At 41.4% G+C, this 21,506-nt stretch overlaps 1 protein-coding gene across 7 annotated transcripts in view; it reads right to left on the bottom strand.

The window, feature by feature from the left end:
- Window positions 1–839: 839 nt before the first annotated feature.
- RANBP17 (RAN binding protein 17) overlaps window positions 840–21,506 on the bottom strand; it is a 181,266-nt gene continuing 160,599 nt past the window's right edge. For all 7 annotated transcript variants that reach the window (XM_028722173.2, XM_077926479.1, XM_077926480.1 and 4 more), the window contains 3 exons: window positions 8,367–8,465; window positions 3,733–3,860; window positions 840–1,547 (listed from right to left, as the gene is read on the bottom strand). In XM_028722173.2, the coding sequence (XP_028578006.2) occupies window positions 1,451–1,547; window positions 3,733–3,860; window positions 8,367–8,465 (324 nt within the window). In that variant the 3' untranslated portion in view covers window positions 840–1,450. The remainder of the gene's footprint in view (window positions 1,548–3,732; window positions 3,861–8,366; window positions 8,466–21,506) is intronic.

The raw sequence follows: 21,506 nt of genomic DNA, 5'->3' as shown, positions 1-21,506 counted from the left end.
GAAAGGAAAAAACACCTTGGACTGGAGCGCCTCGCCTCTTGAAACAAATAATTTGACGGAATGACAGTTCCTTGCTTTTTTCGAAGGCTGAAGTGAGTTACGAGTGACAAGTCTCTGCTCCTGTTTCAACAGCAGGAACAAAATGCCAACTTTAAACAAAATGTAATCTGGGCACCCACATGAAACAGACCGAGGCAAACCACAGGTTCATCTAGCCATTCTCCAAAGTCTCTGGAAGGGCTTTTTCCCAGCCTTGCTACGAGAGTCTGAGCCTAAATGATTGCAGGTTCAAGATTTTGAAAGGTGCACCGTTGCCCGTATCCTATGTGGGATGCTGCCTGAATAAGGAGTCAGAGGACCAGAGAAAAAAACCATTCCAGCACCAAGCGTACTCATTTCCCCACAGTGTTGATACAGAGTACTGTGCAGCTGTGGAGAGGATAAATGGCTGGCAACAGTTCCTTGCACAGAACCCTAATCCCAATAAAAGTGGATTCCCTGTGCCCCATGGACCACTGGTGAGCAGGGCTAACTTCCAGGGTTCTCCTACTTGATGTAAGTAGGGCCATTTAAGATGAATATGCCCTTTAGGTGCTGTGACAGGAGCAGTCCATTTCTTTAAAAATATTAAAATTCATTTTAATCCTACGCACAATTACAGGCAATCCTATACACAATTACCTGAAAGTAAGCCCAAATGAAAACAACAGGACTTTCTTCTGTGTAGACCTGTGTAGGATTGTACTGGTAATTCTTGCGCAAGGAATACTTTATAGCAGTCAAAACACAAACTAAAGCTCTGTATTTTGTCCTAGAATGAAACATTCAAAATACGTGAGTGTGAAACGAACATTTATTCATTCTCAATTAAAGAATGGATCATCACCTGTAAGCTTCAAAAAGTACCACTTTCTTACTTTAATCCAGAATTGTTAATTTGCATTCTGCCAATCTTCTGCTTGTCAACAGTGCACTTAAGACATAAAGCTTTTTTAAAAATCTACATATCTACATATAGCCATATTGTTTACAAATTATGCTTTCTGTTACTCAGTTTAGATGAAGCTATGAGAGAAATAGATATGACATCGCTGTTTTTTTAAACTCTCTGATATTGGTCTAATCGCGGAACTGAAATTTCCCAGCAATGCAATTTCAGAAAGAAAATACACATTTTATTTTGTTCTTTGGTTAGATATTGTTTCTGCACCATTTAATTGTGAAAGGGGATAAGATGTCTGGATACGGAAGTTCAAAATGGTTCTTAATGCCAAGTGTGATTTTTACATTGTTTCCAGTTTTACAAATCCTTACATTTATGCCAGAGATATAAAAAGGCAGAAGTTATTTAAAAAAATATTTTCTATTAAAGTCAAACCCTATCTAACAATATTGTGGTTCCCCAACCTTCAAAGTCTGTTCATTTATCAAACATCTTCCAAGTTCAGCATCAACTCATCATTTCTGAACTGCTCGATTCTGACGCCCCCTCGCAGCGCAGGGTTTCAGCCATGTCTCTGCGGAAGACGGACATATTCTGTGTGAATCTGGAACCAAGAAGGCACCAAACATGTTAAATGTCATTTCGGACTAAGCATTTAGAAAAGGCTGCTAAGAATTCTGAAAACAAAACCAGTCCTTTGTTAGAATTGAATTGCTATTGTCAGAAATTAACTCCCACAGCTGCAAGAAATCCTACAAATAAAATAAACACCTTTAAAAAATTTTAACAGATGATGATTATATTTGGATTATTTTAGTCCTTATTTGAGCTGGAAAGGAAAGCCCCCAAAGCATGTGAAGGTCAAAATTAAGGCATAGCTAAAACCTGAAAAAGTCTGGTTAGTCAATGCAGATGAACTTTCCTTCTCTATTTAGCGGTGAGAGTGGAACAATTTATGCATATGAACAGTGATGCCTCTTTCAAACCATTATCAATTCTCTGAAAAGACTATAATTAGCCATGATTATACCTTGGGTTTAGATTTCCACCAACGTTGTTTTGAAAATGAGAAGCAAACTTTTAAATCCATCCCTCTGATTTGCCCAAGGGTGAGAACCTTTTCTGTGTGGTTAATGATTTTGGTGTATTAGTTGAAGGCCTGTTCTTTGAGTCTTACAGATCCCTGCCTTACAAACAGCTCCAGACAGGTTTGGAATTGCAACAAGCCCAAATATTTAGGGTGAAGACGCAGTCACTCTCTGTTTAGTCTACCCCATAAGAATGCTGTGAAGGTAAAATGGGGGAAAGTAACAAAAATGGATAAAAAGAACAATAAAGATCATGTACATCTAAAATATAATTATTAGATGCTATTAAACTGCCCACAAGGTAGCAGTTATAATGCAGCACAGTGGAGCAGATCAGCACGTATTTGGGGCAGATTTCTTTACACTAATTCAAGCCTCAAGCTAACAAATGGGGAATTCAAATGGGTCCTACAAGCCTTTATGACAGGGGAAAAAAAGAAAAATTCTCCAGCACTGGAAGGAAAGTTTTCCACCAGCCGTTGCACAAAGGGCTTTCCATATTAGACTGTGCAGCCTATCATAGGCCAGAGCTTCTAAATAAATATTTGGGCATTTGGTCTGCAGATACTGAGCTTTATACCTTTGGGCATAGTAGTTGTGTTGAGAATAACCAAATCTTTGTACCTGAAGCATTGCTGGGAGCTGTAATTGTACCTTGGCATTGGGGTGGGGAGCACATTGCATTCAGTGACTTTTAAATTTGCCCCCAAATGCAAACCCCACTGGGATTAGCTACTTTATGGAGGGCGATTTCTCACTGCTGAAAGTTGCCGCCAATCAGTTGAATTCCTTGCAGGTCCTGCCAGTGGCTGCAAAATAGCTCACCTGAGGTCATCCGGTGACTGACAGATGGGAAGCCCCCATCGAACTGTCAAAGCGGCATGTGGGAGGTGAGGAGACAAAGGACCAGGCCCACTGGACCCAATCCCGTGTTCTTGCTGGGATTATGGAAGTGAGAGCTGTACCATAAAGAAGGCCGATCGCCGAAGAATTGATGCTTTTGAATTATGGTGCTGGAGGAGACTCTTGAGAGTCCCATGGACTGCAAGAAGATCAAACCTCTCCATTCTGAAGGAAATCAGCCCTGAGTGCTCACTGGAAGGACAGATCGTGAAGCTGAGGCTCCAATACTTTGGCCACCTCATGAGAAGAGAAGACTCCCTGGAAAAGACCCTGATGTTGGGAAAGATGGAGGGCACATGGTGAAGGGGACGACAGAGGACGAGATGGTTGGACAGTGTTCTCAAAGCTACCAGCATGAGTTTGACCAAACTGCGGGAGGCCATGGAAGACAGGAGTGCCTGGCGTGCTCTGGTCCATGGGGTCACAAAGAGTCGGACACGACTAAACGACTAAACAACAACAACACCATGGTGAGAAGCAGACACACAAAAGCCGTAAATCATGCCACTTCTGTGGCAACATCATGGATTTTATCCTTAGTCCGACGTTCATGGCTTTCTGAACCCACCAACACTAACAATAAATCTTGTTCCCGTGTAATGGCTCGGCTACATGTTCCCTATTGCCTTGGCACAAGATGACATTTCCATACATATACATGCACACACTGCTGTCTGAGCAACTGTGCATTTATGGTGTGCAACATACTTATCTGGAAAATCCCCTATTTTAAGGTTATTTTATCAGTCACAGATTTTTCAGATTCTTTTCTCTATGTCAGGATATAGTGAAGCTTACCTGTCTCTGTTCTTTACTAGAAGGCTTTGTTCCACTCCTTCCATTAGGTTGCTAAAGCACTGATGAAGGACTTCTTGTTTGTTGGCAGGCTGGCTGTTTATCAAGCTGGCTCTTAATTCACTGAAGTACTGAAAAAAGAAAGAAGAAATAGTTATTAAAATGATGGAATGTAGCATATGGCTGAGTTTACAGGATCAAACTTTCTATTTATTCATTTAGTGCTAGTATCTCTCTCTGTGTGTAAGTGTTTGTATATATATATATATTTCAATAAAATATTTTATATATATATATATATATATATATATATATATGCGCAATAATGTACTGTGGAGTACAGTTTTTTTGTAATGTAAAACTGACAGCATATAATGCCAAAGCATAGTAAGATACCAAACCTCTCCATAACGTGTGGAAGATTTATTAACATTCAAAATGAACAGGAATCAGGCTGCATTCAACTTTTTTTTAAAATCACCTCTTACCACCCTGCTGTGCCGCATTAATCATTCTGTTAATGCTATCCTAACAAGCCAACTTTGTAGGGAAAGACCAGATCCAGCTTTCCATTTAGCAGCAATTTCCATCCTTGAAGCAGCCAACAAAAAGGCTACAAAGTTCCTGGTGTATAGAGGACTGAATTTTCAAACTCCAATAATAAGTGAGCTCCATCTTGGGAATATGAATATCTAGTTCCAGCTACAGTTTGGAATGAGGCACTTGATCATTGGAAGGTGTTTCAGGGCTCTTTAGCCCAGCCTAATAAGCTGAGGCATCCTTAAATACTTCTCACACACTCTACATCAAGACAAGAGCAAGACACAAGCAAAACCCACGTGGGTCCACTGTACCCCAGAGCCAAGTGAAGGCAAGAAGGAACAAGATTATTGTAACACAGAGGCCATTGACCAGAAGATGCTAGTTGTGTTTACATCCAATTGAAAGCAATAGGACAATTAAACACGGCTGGGATAAGTTCAGCATGACTAATTATATCGGGACTGTGAATATTTGCTGTTACAGATATGGGAACAAAGGCCAGGACTAAGCAATGTAATTTAGTCTTCCTATAAGGAGTCGAGGCAACCCATAGTTGGTGAAGGAAAAACTTATTTTTCTTATCTTAGTTAACATTTTAAGCACTGAGATTAGTTAAAAAATTTCCCACAAGGGCTCCTTTTCTTACAACTGCTTGGTCCTCACTCTGAATTTTAAGTTCAGTTGGGCCCTTTAAAAAACCAGTAGATCTTTTGAAAGAGGGACAGTTGTTGATGTAACCCAAAAGGCCAACCTTCCTAATGGTTTTTGTTGGCATCCGTCTGTTTTGAGACACCAACCCTCATAATAATCCTCTGCTATTCGCACTTTTCAAGGGAGGCAACAGAGACGTTATCTTGCCACAAATACCCCTTCTCTTATCTGCTTTAAAGGACTGTGTAACGTGCCACAGTGCAATCTTGGGACCCAAAGTACGAACTAGATCAATTTCACTAAGTGTAGCTGTCAGGGAACTGACATCGGAGCAAGATAGAGAGGTGAGGCTCTCCAATGATGCCGGAGAAGGAACCAGTACAGGAGGAGAGAGGGCTCCCGCGGGGGAAGGAAAATCAGGTGACACCAGGAAGAAAGGAGGGTTGGAGAGCACCTCGGAGGGGAGGCTCCGAGACTCTTCAAGTGAGGTCAGTGGGGAGAGTGGAGGACCATCGATAGGCACGCCCACTCTGCGCAGAAGGCTGCCGCGCAGAGAGGCGAGAAGGAGGCTGTCCGTTAAGGAATTTTTATGTTGGAAGAAGTTTAGGAAACGCCCACTGACGGATTCTGCCAGCGACTGAAGCAGTCATGCCCAAGGGGGGCTGCTCAGCCGGGGAAAACGCAACCGCCTCACCCAGTTTGGAGCAGGTGGAGGTTACACACAAGCAACCCCAATTCCCATGATAGTAGCAAACACCCACACCCACCCACTGCGCAGTACTGGGTGCTCCCCGCTAATGTGCTAAAAAAAACCAATGAAACTCTTCATCAATGAATCTTGAGAGGTTAAGCCTTGTTGTAGTGGGTTCTACTGGACTAGGACTAGGTCTGGGAAGTTGAACCTAGAGCAGCTCACTGGCTGACCCTTGTCCCATCATTCCCTTTTAGCCAACCAACCTCACAGGGTTGTTGTGATGATAAAGTGAAGGATTGGACCACGTACACTTCACTGAACACCTCGGAGAAAGAGAGGTAAAAATGAATGACACTGATGATAAGCATCATGCAATGGCAGGCTGCGCATGTTTACTCAGATGTGTTCAATGGGGCCTACTCTCAAGACAGAATTGCCACGCCAGATTGCATCCAAATTGGTGTTGGAACCGTGAACTGAAACAAACCACTGCTCATCGCTATATTGCTGGCTTCTCAGAAACCGGAGCAGCAAATGTTACGGATACTCGAAGCGCACAGAATATTTGCTGTTTTGTATCCTTTATATAAAAATATTTCCCAACAAACCTATTAAAAAAACCCACCCACCCCAGTACCTGCCTCCTTAATGCAGACGAGTCCTTAATACAGAAGACCTACTGATAAATAATGACACGCATATATACATTCCACGGCTAACCAAGCTCCATGATCATTAGAATGCAATATTGTTCCAGAAGAAAGAAAATTGTGCTAGCCCCATATTTCTTACTATTCATGATTGCATGGCTATATCTCCTTGTGAAATATTTAATTCCTTCTTACACTAAAGCTGCTAAAATCAAAACCACATAATTAATATAGAGTCAGGCTAATATTTAATACTATAAATCAGAGGCATTGGCTAAACAAAAATGTTGCCAAGAACAAGATTGGGAATGCATAAGACTACTTATTTCCGCCTTTTATAATGATGCACTGACTCAGGGCAGATAGAAAATGATTAGTTTTCCTCCCAAAGTAGGAAATATTGCTTCCATCTGTAAAGGATAATATTGTGATGTCATAAACTTTTTCTAAACACTGAATTTGCCCTTATTCCCTCTCAATCATTTTAAAAGAACTGCTCCTCGTATGGAGGTTGGATTTAAATCACAATAATACACCAAGAAGATGAATGACAGTGCTATTGGATATGGTTAAAATTGGATCCTTCAGCACAGGTGAATGATGAGACGGCGCTTCTATACTTGATATATTTTCTTCTTCTATTAGTTTCCTACCAGGGCTGGGATTTCGGTTTGAATTTTAATGTATGCGGCTGCTGCTAATCTTAGTGTCTTATTTTTTCCCAGCACCATCTTATTGTATAGACAATTCATTCTCCAAAGCAGTAATGCACTGCCACTTGTGACTGCCCAGGAGATAAATGAATTTGGAATAAAGTCAGAACGCGCACAGAAGTATGGAGAACGTTACAGGTCAATATCTCCAGGAACAATCCCTCAGTATCTGCAGCAAGCCTGTATATGTTCAGACGGGTTTGCATGGCTATACAGAAATGGTTTCCTTTTCATCTGGGTACCTGACCTTAGCCTCAAGTCCAGACCCAAATTTGCATGCAAAAACCCTACAGGGGGTGACTTGTCTGAAAAATGACTCCTTTGTCCACCACAAAGCCTGGCGGTGAATATCAATGATGTTCTTTGAGAGGCACTGGGTGCAACCACACATTTTGGGCTGTGCTTGCACACCAACATAATGAAATACTCTTGAAAACTTTTGAGAAGGAGGAGGGCTCCCCTCACCCCCAAATTCTCCTCTGCTGCTTCAACAGATGTATCAGTGGAGGAGCAGGCACTGCATGTGGTAGGTGTCTGGAGAACCCTCTCCTTCAAGAGTGATAGAAGGAGGGCAGAGTCCAGGGATGGGGAACCTGGGGCTCTCCATTGTTGGACTCCAGCTCCCATAGCCCCAGCCAGCATGGTCAATGGTCAGGGATGATGGGATTTCCCTCCTTCCCACTGGTCTAGAAACACAAATCAATTGGTTGTGAGCTAAAGGTTTGAATTCCGGTGACGGGGTGAGCTCCTGCTGCTCTGTCCCAGCTCCTGCCAACCTAGCAGTTCAAAAGCACACCAGTGCAAGTAGATAAATAGGTACCGCTCCAGTGGGAAGGCAAACGGTGTTTCCATGCGCTCTGGCTTCTGTCATGGTGTTCCACTGCGTCAGAAACAGTTTAGTCATGCTGGCCACATGACCCGGAAATCTGTCTGTGGACAAACGCCGGCTCCCTCGGCCTGAAAGTGAAATGAGCGCCACAACCCCATAGTCACCTTTGACTGGACTTAACCGTCCAGGGGTTCTTTGCCTTTACCTCACAAAATGAAAGAATCTGCAGAGGGGGTTGTGGGGCATCATTATCTAGTCTCAACCCCCCATACTCCTGTATGCCACCATGCATTTAAGGGAGAATGTCCTAAATTAGGCTGCTGAGGTTGACCAGGGCTAGAGACATGAGCTACATAATGGTTTGGGAATGTAGAGGAGATTCATTTTTGTTATGCAAAGAATATAGGGTTTCTTTTTGCAATATGAAGTGTCTCCAAACACCTCTGCCTGATCCAAGAGACTTATCAGCAATGGACTGTGAAAAGCAGCCTGTCAATACCAACACTGACTTGTCTCATTTTTAATCTAAATGAATGCCCTAGCTCTGGAATACTTACTTTCTCATTGAGAAGTATAAGGCCCAAGAGGGGTCTGGAGACTGACCACTGGTTTCTGCAGTCCTCAAAAATTATGGTGTTCATGAGAATTGACATCATCTGAAAAGAAAGAAAATGACCAAAAGTGTAATTAGTGAATATACCACCGTGCATGACTAATCCCAGCTCCAAAATAAATGAACAGAATAAATAGAATTTCAAGTATTGCAGAAGTTACTTTTGACATGGCATGGGTATTTTAACCAGACAAGCTATTTTTTAAATACAAATTAACTTATGCAATATACTAATTATTTCCTTTGATTCCCAAATAGCAACCTCATCCGTAGCTTATTATAAAAACAGCAGAAGGGGGAAGAGGAGAGAAAACAGAAGAAAAAAAATTAAGGGTAGACTTGTGTCCACCTGTTTTGAATGCAGACCTTAATGCAAACTTGTCAAACCCCTCGCTTGATGGAGATAATCTAGAGCCTCTGGACAGCTACTGATTGAAGACCTCCGATGAGGGAGAGAGCATCACTCCTTTAGGTTAGAGTTTCCCAAACTTGGATCTCCAGTTGTTTTGGGACTACAACTCCCATCATCCCTAGCTAGCAGGACCAGTGCTCAGGGATGATGGGAATTGTAGTCCAAAAACCTCTAGGTAATTGGTTTCACTGTCAAACTGATCTTCTTATCAAGAAATGTCTCCTGATGTTCAACTGAAACCTATCCTGCTGTAACTAAAGATAATTAGATCTAGTTCTGCCCTCTGGGGCAGCAGCAGGTTTTATTTATTTATTAAAAATTTCAATTCCACCAATAAGGTAAGGAATGAAATATAACAATAGATATTATAAAGGAGAAAGGGGAAGGAAAACAAAGAGAAATTTACATAGTGGCAGAATGCTAAATTAAGGGAAGAGTTTCATGGGGGACATTTCCCATGAAAACACAGGATATTAATGAAATTCAAGTGTGCCATTATTGAGGATGCAAAGCCACAGAGCCGTATTTCCAAAAGCCGATTTCTGTAGTGAGATGGGAGGAATTTATGCTGGCCTTCAGATAATTGAGATGCTGCAGAGAGCTTCCTGGCCTCTTCTGAGAATGAACAATTTTTGTTTTGGGACACACTATTGTGAACTTTATAGATAGTGAAAAAATCAAAGTAAGCAAGACATTTCACAGTTTATAGTGTACCGAACATAAACATCAGGTATTGCCCAAGTAGTTTTAGAGTTCTACATTTGTAAAATTTGGTGAGGAAAAATTAGTCCATTGCTGTAACAAAATAACTAAAAAAATCATCATCCCAGCATCAAACACAAGGAAAATCCTTTGATTATTTTTTCAAAACCAACGAGTAGCAGTGAGGTGAGTCCCCCGAGACCTGACATACACTCCAAGCCAGATTGTAATAACTGCCCAAGAAAAAGTCAAACAACCTGTTTCACTAAATGAGATAATCCAGAACGAAGACATTGTCAAAGCTTCATCACTAGTAGTGTAATGGGGAGTACAACCTAGGCCTCATTTCATTGTTGTCAGCACACATGGATGACTATTACTCAGGCATACGGGTTAAAAAGATGATTCAAAATGGGCTAGAAATCTAATCTATCTATTCACGCACACGTCCTCCTAAACTAGGCCTTTCTCAGCTTTGGGTTGGACTAAAACTCCCATCATCCCTAATTAGCACGGCCAGTGGTCAGGGATGATGGGAGTTGTAGTCCAACAACATCTGAGGAGTCAAGGTTGAGAAAGGCTGTCCTAAGAAAAAGAAGGTACCTTTTACCACATGTGGTGGACGTGTCCCAAGGTTAAAGACTTATGTGAAAAGATATATAATGAACGGAGGGAAATGTTGAAATATACATTTATTAAGAAACCAGAAGCCTTTCTACTTGGAATAATAGGAATGGAATTGCCCAAAAAAGATGTTATATTGTTTTTGTATGCCACAACTGCAGCGAGAATTTTACTAGCCAAAAATTGGAAATCACAAGAAATACCAACAGTGGAAGATTGGCAGATGAAGATGTTGGACTTTTTGGAGCTGGCTGACCTTACTGGAAGAATCCACGATCAGAAAGAGGAGGAACATTAAGAAGATTGGAAGAAATTTAAGGAATATATAGCTAAATATTATAATATAACGTAAGTGGAAATACTTGCAAGTACCAAATTGGACTAGGATTAAAGTATGTTGAATTGTATAATACTATGGTTTGAGAATATTATGAAAAGGAAGGAAGACAGTAATTTGAATAAGTTAATTTTATTAGAAAGTGGATATTGGAAAATTGCTACAATGTGATTTAATGAAACTCAGGGAGGATTCGAGGAAGTCACTTAACAATGGAAATCCAATTGGATTTTTAGTAGTAAGATTTATTTATTTTAATGTTTGTTTCTTCTTCTTTTCAATATGTGTTGTTATTTTGTGTGAGTTATATTTGTTATAAATTTGGAAAACTAATAAAAAAATTTGGAAAAAAGGAGAGAAAGGCTGTCCTAAACACCACCACCACCACAATGCTGTTCCATGGGAAACTAAAAGAATCTGCACATGATATCAAAATTACTGGACGTCGGAAGCTGGCTGACTGAAGTAGAGCGTATGCTTTGCAGGCCCAAGGGCCCATAACAGTTTCACTTAAAAAAATCTCTGACAGCAGATGTCAGAAAAGAACCCTGGTCTCCTTGATGGCAGTCAGAGAAGACAATGCTGGGTTTAATGATTTGGTTTAGGTCCCACAACTGCTTTCTGAGCAGAACATCCAATGTCTGCAGCATTAGATGAAGAAGAAGAAGAAGAGTTTGGATTTGATATCCCGCTTTATCACTACCCGAAGGAGTCTGAAAGCGGCTAACATTCTCCTTACCCTTCCTCCCCCACAACAAACACTCTGTGAGGTGAGTGGGGCTGAGAGACTTCGGAGAAGTGTGACTGGCCCAAGGTTACCCAGCAGCTGCATGTGGAGGAGCGGAGACGCGAACCCGGTTCCCCAGATTACAAGTCTACCGCTCTTAACCACTACACCACACTGGCTCCAACTCTTGCCAAATAACTTGCAAACTTGCCAAATAACTTGCAAATACAAAATGGTTCTGCATGAATACCTGGTACAACACGCACACAGGCATCTAGTTTTGCCTGTGCTTTCCATCTCTACAATGGTCTGATGCAACAAGAGCATGGGTTGCACAGAAACTGCAATATACCTAGGAGAGGCGGAGAGTATAATGTACAAGATTTGTTTTGGGGAATTAAACTATATTGCTCTTTGTTAGAAGCTGAACGCAATGTTGCTGGCTGGTGGTCTTGGTGGCACAGATTCTGTGTGTCACTAAGTAGGCAAGATCTCATTTAAACAGCAACTATTTAAAGCAAGGCGCATTTGGTGCAAGTTGGACCTAAGCCAGGTGGTTACTGAACTGGTTGGAAGGCTGCACCCAAAGCAGAGAGAAGGTGTTACTCCGGTGTGGTCTGCTGATGTTGGTGATGAAGTGACTGAAATGCTCATGAAAAATACAGATGTTACAATCTTAGAAAGAATAGCAATCAATGGAGAGGAGATGAATACAGTTTAAAACAACCCTGAAACAAAGTGGGACACTATCTTGTAGAAACAACACTCAATAAAGTCAAATGTAAAAAAACACACACCATTTTTGTGCTTTTAGCAAGGAGGGTTATTTTTAACATTTACATTTTGGTTATAATCTGCCACCTGGCTTTACACTGGGCTGCAAGGTGAAGTTCAATAGGACAAGGGAAAGGAAATAAAGCCTGTTTTAGTTTGCTTTCTGAAGTATTGTATGTAGGATGTGGGAGGTTAGGCCTCAGAAGGAGAGGAAACCATGTGCGTCATATCTAGTTTTGAACACAATATTTTATAAAAGGATACCCACACATTCAAAGGAATGCAACAATGATAAAGGGCTTTTGAACAACTCACAAGTGGGAAAGCTTGAAAGAAAAAGAACATTTGAATTTATTGCCTGTTCTCATTACACATGCATGATCGAGAGATAACACTTGCTCTCTGGACTGACAGTGGTTCCATAAAAAAGTCACTTCCTCCAACATTTCTAGTAAAATAAACTTACACCTGAGCAATTTGATACAATGAAAGAAAAAGCTAAAAGTCATTAGCAGAAAACATAAGATATGCAAATAAAACATAGCAATTCCCTCCATACTGCAACCAAACAAATAGAAATCAAATGGGGCTTCTATTGCAGTATATTAATCTTATATTTTATATTACAATTAAATTACAATTATTTCAGTTTAACATTATCAAATTGCTGTTTTTAAATCAAGGTATTCACAGCACTGATATAAATATCTCCCCTGGATGGTTTCATAACTCAATTCAATGCAGGGGTATGCAATCTCCTAAATGCCACGTCTTTTTACAACTGCGCAGAAGTTCCGTACATCAGTTTAACAGCAGCAGAATAAATTTAGAACAAAAATTATCACCTAGTCCAGAGCTCTGTGTGCATAATGCTAGCTGAAAGAGGAATTGTAAAAAGGTGTTGTACTATGTGCGGCTCCCATGTGTCCCCATGTGCATAGCAGAACCCAAAGCTCAGTGAGCCAACACATACGTTTTGCAGTAGGAGAAGAAGACAGCGAAGGCATGGTCTGGCTAGAACTGGGGAGAGTCAAAGGGGCAGGGCTTGTGTATTTCCTAAAGGGCTCTCCTATAGTAAAAGCTATGGTTTTCCCAGTAGTGATGTATGGAAGTGAGAGCTGGGCCATAAAGAAGGCTGATCGTCGAAGAATTGATGCTTTTGAATTATGGTGCTGGAGGAGACTCTTGAGAGTCCCATGGACTGCAAGAAGATCAAACCTATCTATTCTTAAGGAAATCAGCCCTGAGTGCTCACTGGAAGGACAGATTGTGAAGCTGAGGCTCCAATACTTTGGCCACCTCATGAGAAGAGAAGACTCCCTGGAAAAGACCCTGATGTTGGGAAAGATGGAGGGCACAAGGAGAAGGGGACGACAGAGGATGAGATGGTTGGACAGTGTTCTCGAAGCTACCAGCATGAGTTTGACCAAACTGCGGGAGGCAGTGGAAGACAGGAGTGCCTGGCATGCTCTGGTCAATGGGGTTACAAAGAGTCGGACACGACTAAACGACTAAACAACAACAACAACAACCTCCACCCTAATTTGAGTACTGCATAACTGTTTCAGTATTCTCACATAAACAACATAAACACAGGGAATAAAGTTCCTATGGGAAATGTCAAAATAAGGTGCAGAAGCAGAAACAAGTACTGTACAGTGGTACCTCAGGTTAAGTACTTATTTCGTTCCGGAGGTCCGTTCTTAACCTGAAACTGTTCTTAACCTGAAGCACCACTTTAGCTAATGGGGCCTCCTGCTCCCGCCGCGCCGTTGGAGCACGATTTCTCTTCTCATCCTGAAGCAAAGTTCTTAACCTGAAGCACTATTTCTGGGTTAGCGGAGTCTGTAACCTGAAGCGTATGTAACCCGAGGTACCACTGTACTGGTGTTAGCTAGCAACTTTGTTATCACTGAATTTGAGACTTTGTTATTGTTCAATTTGGGAAATCGAAATGAAAATTGGTTAGTCAGGTGATGCAATATGAAATCCATTCATATGAAATCCTTTTTTTTAAAATAAAAATAAAAATGGAGACTTCTGTGACATTTGCAAGTGATAAATGTTGGGCTGAAAAGAGACAAATCGTGAGGCTATTGCCATAGTGTGAATTCCCATGAGCATTACAACCTTTTATAGAGACTTGATGCTGACCTGCATTTTGTGAAGTACAGTGTAACATGCACAAGGTCTTTGCTTTGGAGGCATTCATTTCTGGATGTCAATAAATGAATTTTCACATGTTACATTCATTTGCCAGAGGTTTTCTTTCCACGGTTTCCAATAAATATTTCCCTAAGTTTGATACTTGTCCATGAAACATAAGCTCTATATGTATACTGCCATGGACGGGGGCAAAAGTGATTCATAATTTTAGAGAAAACACTTATCCAAGCTACATATAAATTATTTAGGTCGCAAAGCTGTTACATCAGTCACTTTTTTTAAAAAAAAGCATTTAAACTACCTGTGGCACACTTCTTGATTATTTTTGTAGGGAAGATTAAGGCAGTTAAGAAACAAATAATTTAATGTAATTGCAGTTAAGTAATACTAGTTAAAACATAAAATATTATGTAAAGAAGTTTACAAACCTCGCCACGGAATTACCCGAATCACTCTTGTGTTTGAACCGTTTGGCAACTTGTCCAAGACTTACAGGAGTCTCTAGAAATTCAGCTATATTAGAAAGTGGTGAGGTTTTATAAACAGAGGGAGGAGAAATGAGCATTGTGGAACAATCCATTATCAATATGAATTATTTTTAGTCTGATTTTTAATTAGGGAGGTTTCCTGAACTCTAATCAAAACCCTGCTTAAAGAAACAAATTAGGAATACAGTGGTACCTCAGGTTAAGTACTTAATTCGTTCTGGAGGTCCGTACTTAACCTGAAACTGTTCTTAACCTGAGGTACCACTTTAGCTAATGGGGCCTCCTGCTGCTGCTGCGCCGCCGGAGCACAATTTCTGTTCTCATCCTGAAGCAAAGTTCTTAACCTGAAGCACTATTTCTGGGTTAGCGGAGTCTGTAACCTGAAGCGTATGTAACCTGAAGCATATGTAACCTGAGGTACCACTGTACTATGAATAAAGTGTATGGAATTGTATTGAAATGAACAGGACTTCAAAAACATGCCTAGAAAGAACCTTATATGGATTAAGCACTAAGATTCCAGTTCCTCATTCTTACGATGGAATTACAGGCTTTGGGGCAAAAGGCCTTCAATCATAACTTTTCACCTGAAAAGTGTTTCCCCGGTCCCTGTTTATTTTAAAGTACAGTGGTACCTTGGTTCTCAAACGCCTTGGTACTCAAACCACCTGGAACTCAAACACTGCAATCCCGGAAGTAAGTGCTCCGGTTTGTGAACTTTTTTCGGAAGCCAAACATGCTTCGTTTTGAGTGTAACGCTTCCAATTTGAATGCCACACTTCTGATTTGAGTGCCACACTTCCATTTTGAGTGTTACACTGAGGTCTGTCTCTTTTTGCTACCTATTTTACATTTTTGTGGCTCTTTTTTGTTTTGTTTTTGTGACTGTGTGGAACCCAGTTCAGCTGCTGATTGACTGATTGTGTGACTGCAGTACGTTGTTTATTGCTTTCATTTTATGGATCAATGGTCTCGTTAGATAGTAAAATTCACGTTAAATTGCTGTTTTAGGGGTTGTTTTTAAAAGTCTGGAATGGATTAATCCATTTTGCATTTTATTCTATGGGAAAGCGTGCCTTGGTTTTGGAACGCTTTGGTTTTGGAACGGACTTCAGAAACAGAATAAGTTTGAGAACCAAGGTACCACTGTAGGTGTTTTGCATCCACATCAGGAGCTCCTCACTGGAATTCATAGAGAGGACCCACAGGAATCTGGATTGGGCCACAATAATTTAATCTAGACTGAGAGTAAAATTTGTAACCTTAAACAAAGGTGAAAGGAACCATGCAAAACACACTGTAGAGAGACATAAAGATTTGTGAAAAATTAAAGGTGATGTGCACGTTCAGGACATAGCTATACAGTGGTACCTCTGGTTAAGAACTTAATTCGTTCTGGAGGTCCGTTCTTAACCTGAAACTGTTCTTAACCTGAAGCACCACTTTAGCTAATGGGGCCTCCTGCTGCCGCCGCACTGCCGGAGCACGATTTCTGTTCTCATCCTGAAGCAAAGTTCTTAACCTGAGGTACTATTTCTGGGTTAGCGGAGTCTGTAACCTGAAGTGTCTGTAACCTGAAGCGTATGTAACCTGAGGTACCACTGTAAATTCCACGATCAGTCCTAAGTTCTACCTCATAACCATTTTCAAGAGTGCCAGGAATGAGCGAGGCCTCTCACAAACTGAGCTTTGTGCATATGAGGAAAAGTAGGAAACAGTGCAATGTGCACAATTCATGTAATGAACAGTGACAAATTCTCACGATGAATGCGGCCTTCTAAAACTCTCCGCCCTCCAACCAAGGCTGTAAAAGAAGATCTAGCAATCTGAGTAAAGTCAGGAAAAATCACAAAATATGCAAACGCTTTGCATACAAAAACTCCAAGTTCAAAACCCTGGCTACTCCAGGTTTTGTTTTTTTAAAGAAGGATCTCAGATAGCACGGTTGCGAAAGATTCATCTTGCCCTAGGCTTTGGAAAGCTGATGCCTGTCGCAGCAGAAAATAATGGGCTAGAGTAGGGTTTCCAAAGCTGGGAAGATCTGGGGGGAGGGGGATGAGTGTAAAAAAAGAAAAGAAAAAGTGCAATATAAGTATAAAATTAAGTCATAAAATTTCAATCCATTTGAAAATTCAAATAACATAATTAGGAGAGCCGGGGAGGCATGGGATTTTTATGTTAGCTAAAATGGGGCAATGGGTAAGAAAGGTTGAAAAACACTGGGCTAGATGGATTTGATAATGTACACATGGAATCTGTATGTGATTATTTTTAAAGTAATTTTAGTTCTTGGAGAATGTTTCTTATGTCTTACGACCTATTTGCTGTCATTGCTGGGCCACCTATTCAGTTGTATCTGGACAAAGGCATCACAGATGGAATGGAATTTTAGATTGCAACAAGGCCAATACTCTTTCTATATAATCAATCACTTTTCAAAGTGGTAGGGTAACTTGAAATCCTGTGAATCTTGGGAAACGAAGAACGAAAGCTCTCACCTTCATATCAAGTGTGTGGAAATTAAGTTAAGACAACCCAAAATACATTATGAATGGCACAGTTTAACCACAGGAAATGACCCTGCTGAAGGGGAAAAACAAATTCAGTTTCACAGGTGTTTCTTTCTTTATTTAGGAAGACATTTTGAATAAGAGCTCAAGCGTTTCTTATACCTGCTGTATCTATTAACATCATGTAATAACAGTTCCACACCAATTAGAAAGCTAGTATCTCATCCTATCTTACGGTTTACTGCTGAAACTTTTGACAACTGGCAAAATGCCTTCCAAACTGCTGACAAGATAATAAAGTTGATGTCTACATTTTATCTGAAAGTAAATACAACAGTAATGGGAAGACAGGAAGCAGCTTGACTGCAAATGTGCCAGTCTAATGCCTCACTCTAAAAACAATGTTGATTCAAAATATCAATTTTAAGCACTTTCAGTTTGATTTGCAGATTTCCAATATGTTGACATCAATGCTATTAAAAGCAAGTACCGGTGAAGGGCATTGCATCTGACGTGCAGTCCAGCTGGATGCGACAACAGCAGCCATGTTTGTGGTTCATGTGTCTGCCTGGTTCACTCGTAAAACAGGGAGATGGAAGGTCCAGTTGTGATTCGAGTACCCGTCCCCCGCTTTGGGTTAATAAAGACACGTGGACACAGTATATTAGGTTAATGGGGCAGAAAAGGCCATAACTTTATTGATTACAGCATGTGAAAAGGTATTGGCTTAGGCATTGGACAAGAGCAAATTTGACCCCACCCACTCGGAGAGGGGTGAGTCTGACGAGGGGTTAACCACCAGTAGGGGGAGCCTGTTGATGCCAATACAACTATAAGCTCTCCCCTGATGCCACCGGGGGTCGTGCCATGGCCCCCCGCCACACAGGGCATCGGACAGGATCCACAACCGGCGGATTCCTTTAACGGAATACCCATAAGTGAAGGGGTAGGCGATGGCCATACCTTGCCCTTCCATACACCAACAACACATTCCAATGCCTAACCGCCGCGGCCGCATTTGAGCGGCTAAACCACGCCCCCGCAGTGTCTCCTGATTGGGTGCCCAGCTGGGAGGCGTGGCGCGCCAGCGATGATGGCAGGGCAGGGGGCAGAACGCCCCCTGCATGACGAGAGGATCTGGTCCCGCTCACAACCCCTCCCCGCCGGAAGGCTTTGTTAACATCAAAATGGCTGCACTGTTAGCACAACAGTTTGGGTTGCTATAGATTTATTTTCCTGCAGGTTAAATAGGTGGTGTGTGGCTGACATGCTGCACTTACAAGCAGAAACATAATCAGAAGAGGCATCTCTTGTTCTTGTCTACATTGAATTCCTTGTCAGCTCTCTATTGCGTGCTGTGTCATTTCCAGGCTGCTTTATATTTGGGTGTGTGATGCACCCAACAGATGTTTTCAAACTCAAGCACCCTTGTATCTTCCCATCTGGGCTTTTGGATGTGCAGATTTTTCTTCCTCAAGGCTTGAATAACTTATCGCTCACAAAAAAAAAAAAAAGGATTTGTGAGTTGCTCATTTGGATGAAGCTTGGCATTCTTCAACTAGCAAACTCATTAGAGTTAAGAGTCCATTCCAGTTAGAGTATATCATATTGCAGTATGGACCGTTTGGAAATTACGATGAGCTCTTTAAGCACTTAATCAAACATATTTCTCCTTTTGGCAATGCTAACGCAGGCCCTTCGTAGAACAAACGCTCCACATGTTACCATATTTGCACTAAATTTCCACTATTGGGATTGGATAACAGCTCCTCTTTGAACAATCACTACCACATGATTAATGAGGGGAGAAAATAGCATCCATTACAAGTGCCTCTTGAGAGAAGAAAGGCGCAGACAGCCTGATCCTCTTAATAGCTGTGTCATATGCTTCCTCCACCAATGGCCTTGGCAAGAGTCTATGATTGCAAAGCTAGCTTTTAGCCTACCAGCCCTCCACATCTGGCCCTAAACTGTTGCTGGAACCTTCGGTGTCTGTTTTATACTTAAATCAGTGGGACATAAACTCTGCGCCATTTCTTCCTAGTGCTTGATCATTGCAAAATATCTTCCTTTCTATTCTATGGTGATCAACCAGACACTTCTTTGAGAGTCATTCCTCTTCCACAAGATGCTGAAACCAGAAGGTAGTTTTGCAAAGTGGGGTGGGGGAACGTGATAGAAGAGCATGTTGAAGAATACTTCCCTTTTTTTTGAAAAAGGATGTTTATTTTCCATTGACTCCTAATGGGTATCAACAAAAAGCAACCCTGCTCTTGAAATCATGATAGGCAAAGTACACAAAATCTATATACTGTGTCTCGGTATTGCACAATCGTTTGCCAAAACCTGCATTCCAGTGCAGACCAGGAAGAGATGAAAAGGACAGAAATTAGACTGGTCATGAACTATCAAGAATAATGGCTTGATGTTTAGAGAAAGGGTTTTGAAAGACACAACGAAGTTTATAAGGGAAAGATAAATACTAAAGTTCAAAAGAATCTTAGTGCCTTGGGTGAAAAGAAAGATGCGACTCTTAGCCTAACACAACTTCTACCTGGATAGCTCAGCTGGTTGGAGTGTGATGCTGATACTGTCAAGGTTGCAGGTTCAATCCCTGTATGGGACAACCGCATATTCCTGCATTGCATGGGGTTGGACTAGATGATCCTCAGGGTCCCTTCCAACTCTATGATTCTATGATATAGAGAACCACAATTTCTTTTAGAAGATCAGCTTATTTGTGTGTTTGGCAAAGCATTAAAGAGACATGCTGGAACAGCTTGTATATGTATATAGGCTTCTTTAATCCTCTTTGTTCTCAAGTGGTTCACAAACTGATCCTAAATTTTATGGAACAATTTGTTACTTGAAACTATTCGCATTTGGAACAAATGATAATTTGAAAGCACATTCTTATGAAATGACGGGTGGGAAATTGAATACTAACAGTAGCTATTCCAAATGATTGGAATTACTGAGTGGTAACAGGTCTTCCCTTACTGCATTATAAAAAGTAATCAAGAGTCTTTTTCAATTAATATAATTTCTCACAACCACCACCCATCAAAGCTAGAAGTAGCAGGATACATTCTGGCATTATTAAAAACAACTTCCTTGAATATTACTTCTCCTACTTAATACTGCTTCTGTACCAGTCTCTTTGGATTCCTCTGGTTAACCAATGTTCACTGGAATATTTATTACAGACTGGAATATTGCTCTTTATGCCAAAAAGAAGTTAATTGGTTTTCTGTCGGTAGCATTAATCTGAGCACATCAATAACTAACCAACTAAAGAGCACTATTTGCGCTGCTTAAATGGCAGCACAAATCGCAAAAGCTCTAACCATAATAAACCAGCAGAGACCTCTTCTCTAGTAGAATATTTGAGGTAAGAAAAGGGCCAACTCGGTTGCATGCAGAGACACCTACGATCTATGGAACCAAGTGTTTGAGAAGGCGTTTTCACCAAAGATTATCACTGTTTTCAAAGAAGTCAAGGACCCAGCTCAGGATCCACGATTTGGGCAATATGAAGCCGATGCCATGCGAGCTCAGAAAAACCAGGAAATAGAACAAAATATATGCCCCTAAAACCTGGAAATAAATGGACTTTGATTCTTGACTGAGAAGTACTGTATTTTTCGCTCTACAGGACGCACCTGACCATAGGACGCACCTTGTTTTAGAGGGGGAGAACAAGAAAAAAAAAATCCTTCCCCTCTCTGCGCAGCGCTCCTTCAGCAAAGCAGCAGGAGAAACGGAGTCCCTTCCATTTCTCCTCCCACTTAGCTGAAGAGGCGCTGTGCCTTAGCTGAAGGGGCACCTACCCTTCAGTGAAGGCAACCCGAAGCCTTCAGAGCACGGTGGGAGTTCGGAGCATGGTGGGAGTCTTGCTCTCCAGGCTTCAGTGAAGGCAACCCAAAGCCAGAAGAGTCTTCCTCTCCAGGTTTCAGCGAAAGGAACGCGAAGCCTCCAGAGCGTAGCGGGAGCTCCCGCTGCGCTCCGGAGGCTTCAGGCGGCTATCTTTGAAGCCTGGAGAGCAAGAGGAGTCGGTGCGCACCGACTCCTCTCCCTCTCCAGGCTTCAGTGAAAGCAACGCAAAGCCTCCAGAGCGCGGCGGGAGCGCTCCCACTGCGCTTCGGTGGCTTCGCAATGCTATCGCTGAAGCCAAGGAGCCTGCATTCGCTCCATAAGACGCACACACACGTCCCCTTAATTTTTGGAGGGGGAAATGTGCATCTTATAGAGCAAAAAATACGGTATATTTTAGCCAGATTTGAAGATGGCCTTTTACTTTTGGGGGGGGGGTATTGTTTTTGTTTGTTACTACATTATGTATTT

Source organism: Podarcis muralis, chromosome 3 (assembly GCF_964188315.1).
Source record: "Podarcis muralis chromosome 3, rPodMur119.hap1.1, whole genome shotgun sequence".
In the NCBI taxonomy this organism is placed as follows: domain Eukaryota; kingdom Metazoa; phylum Chordata; class Lepidosauria; order Squamata; family Lacertidae; genus Podarcis; species Podarcis muralis.
Note: the sequence above shows the minus strand (reverse complement) of the source record. Positions and strands in the feature narration are given on the sequence as shown.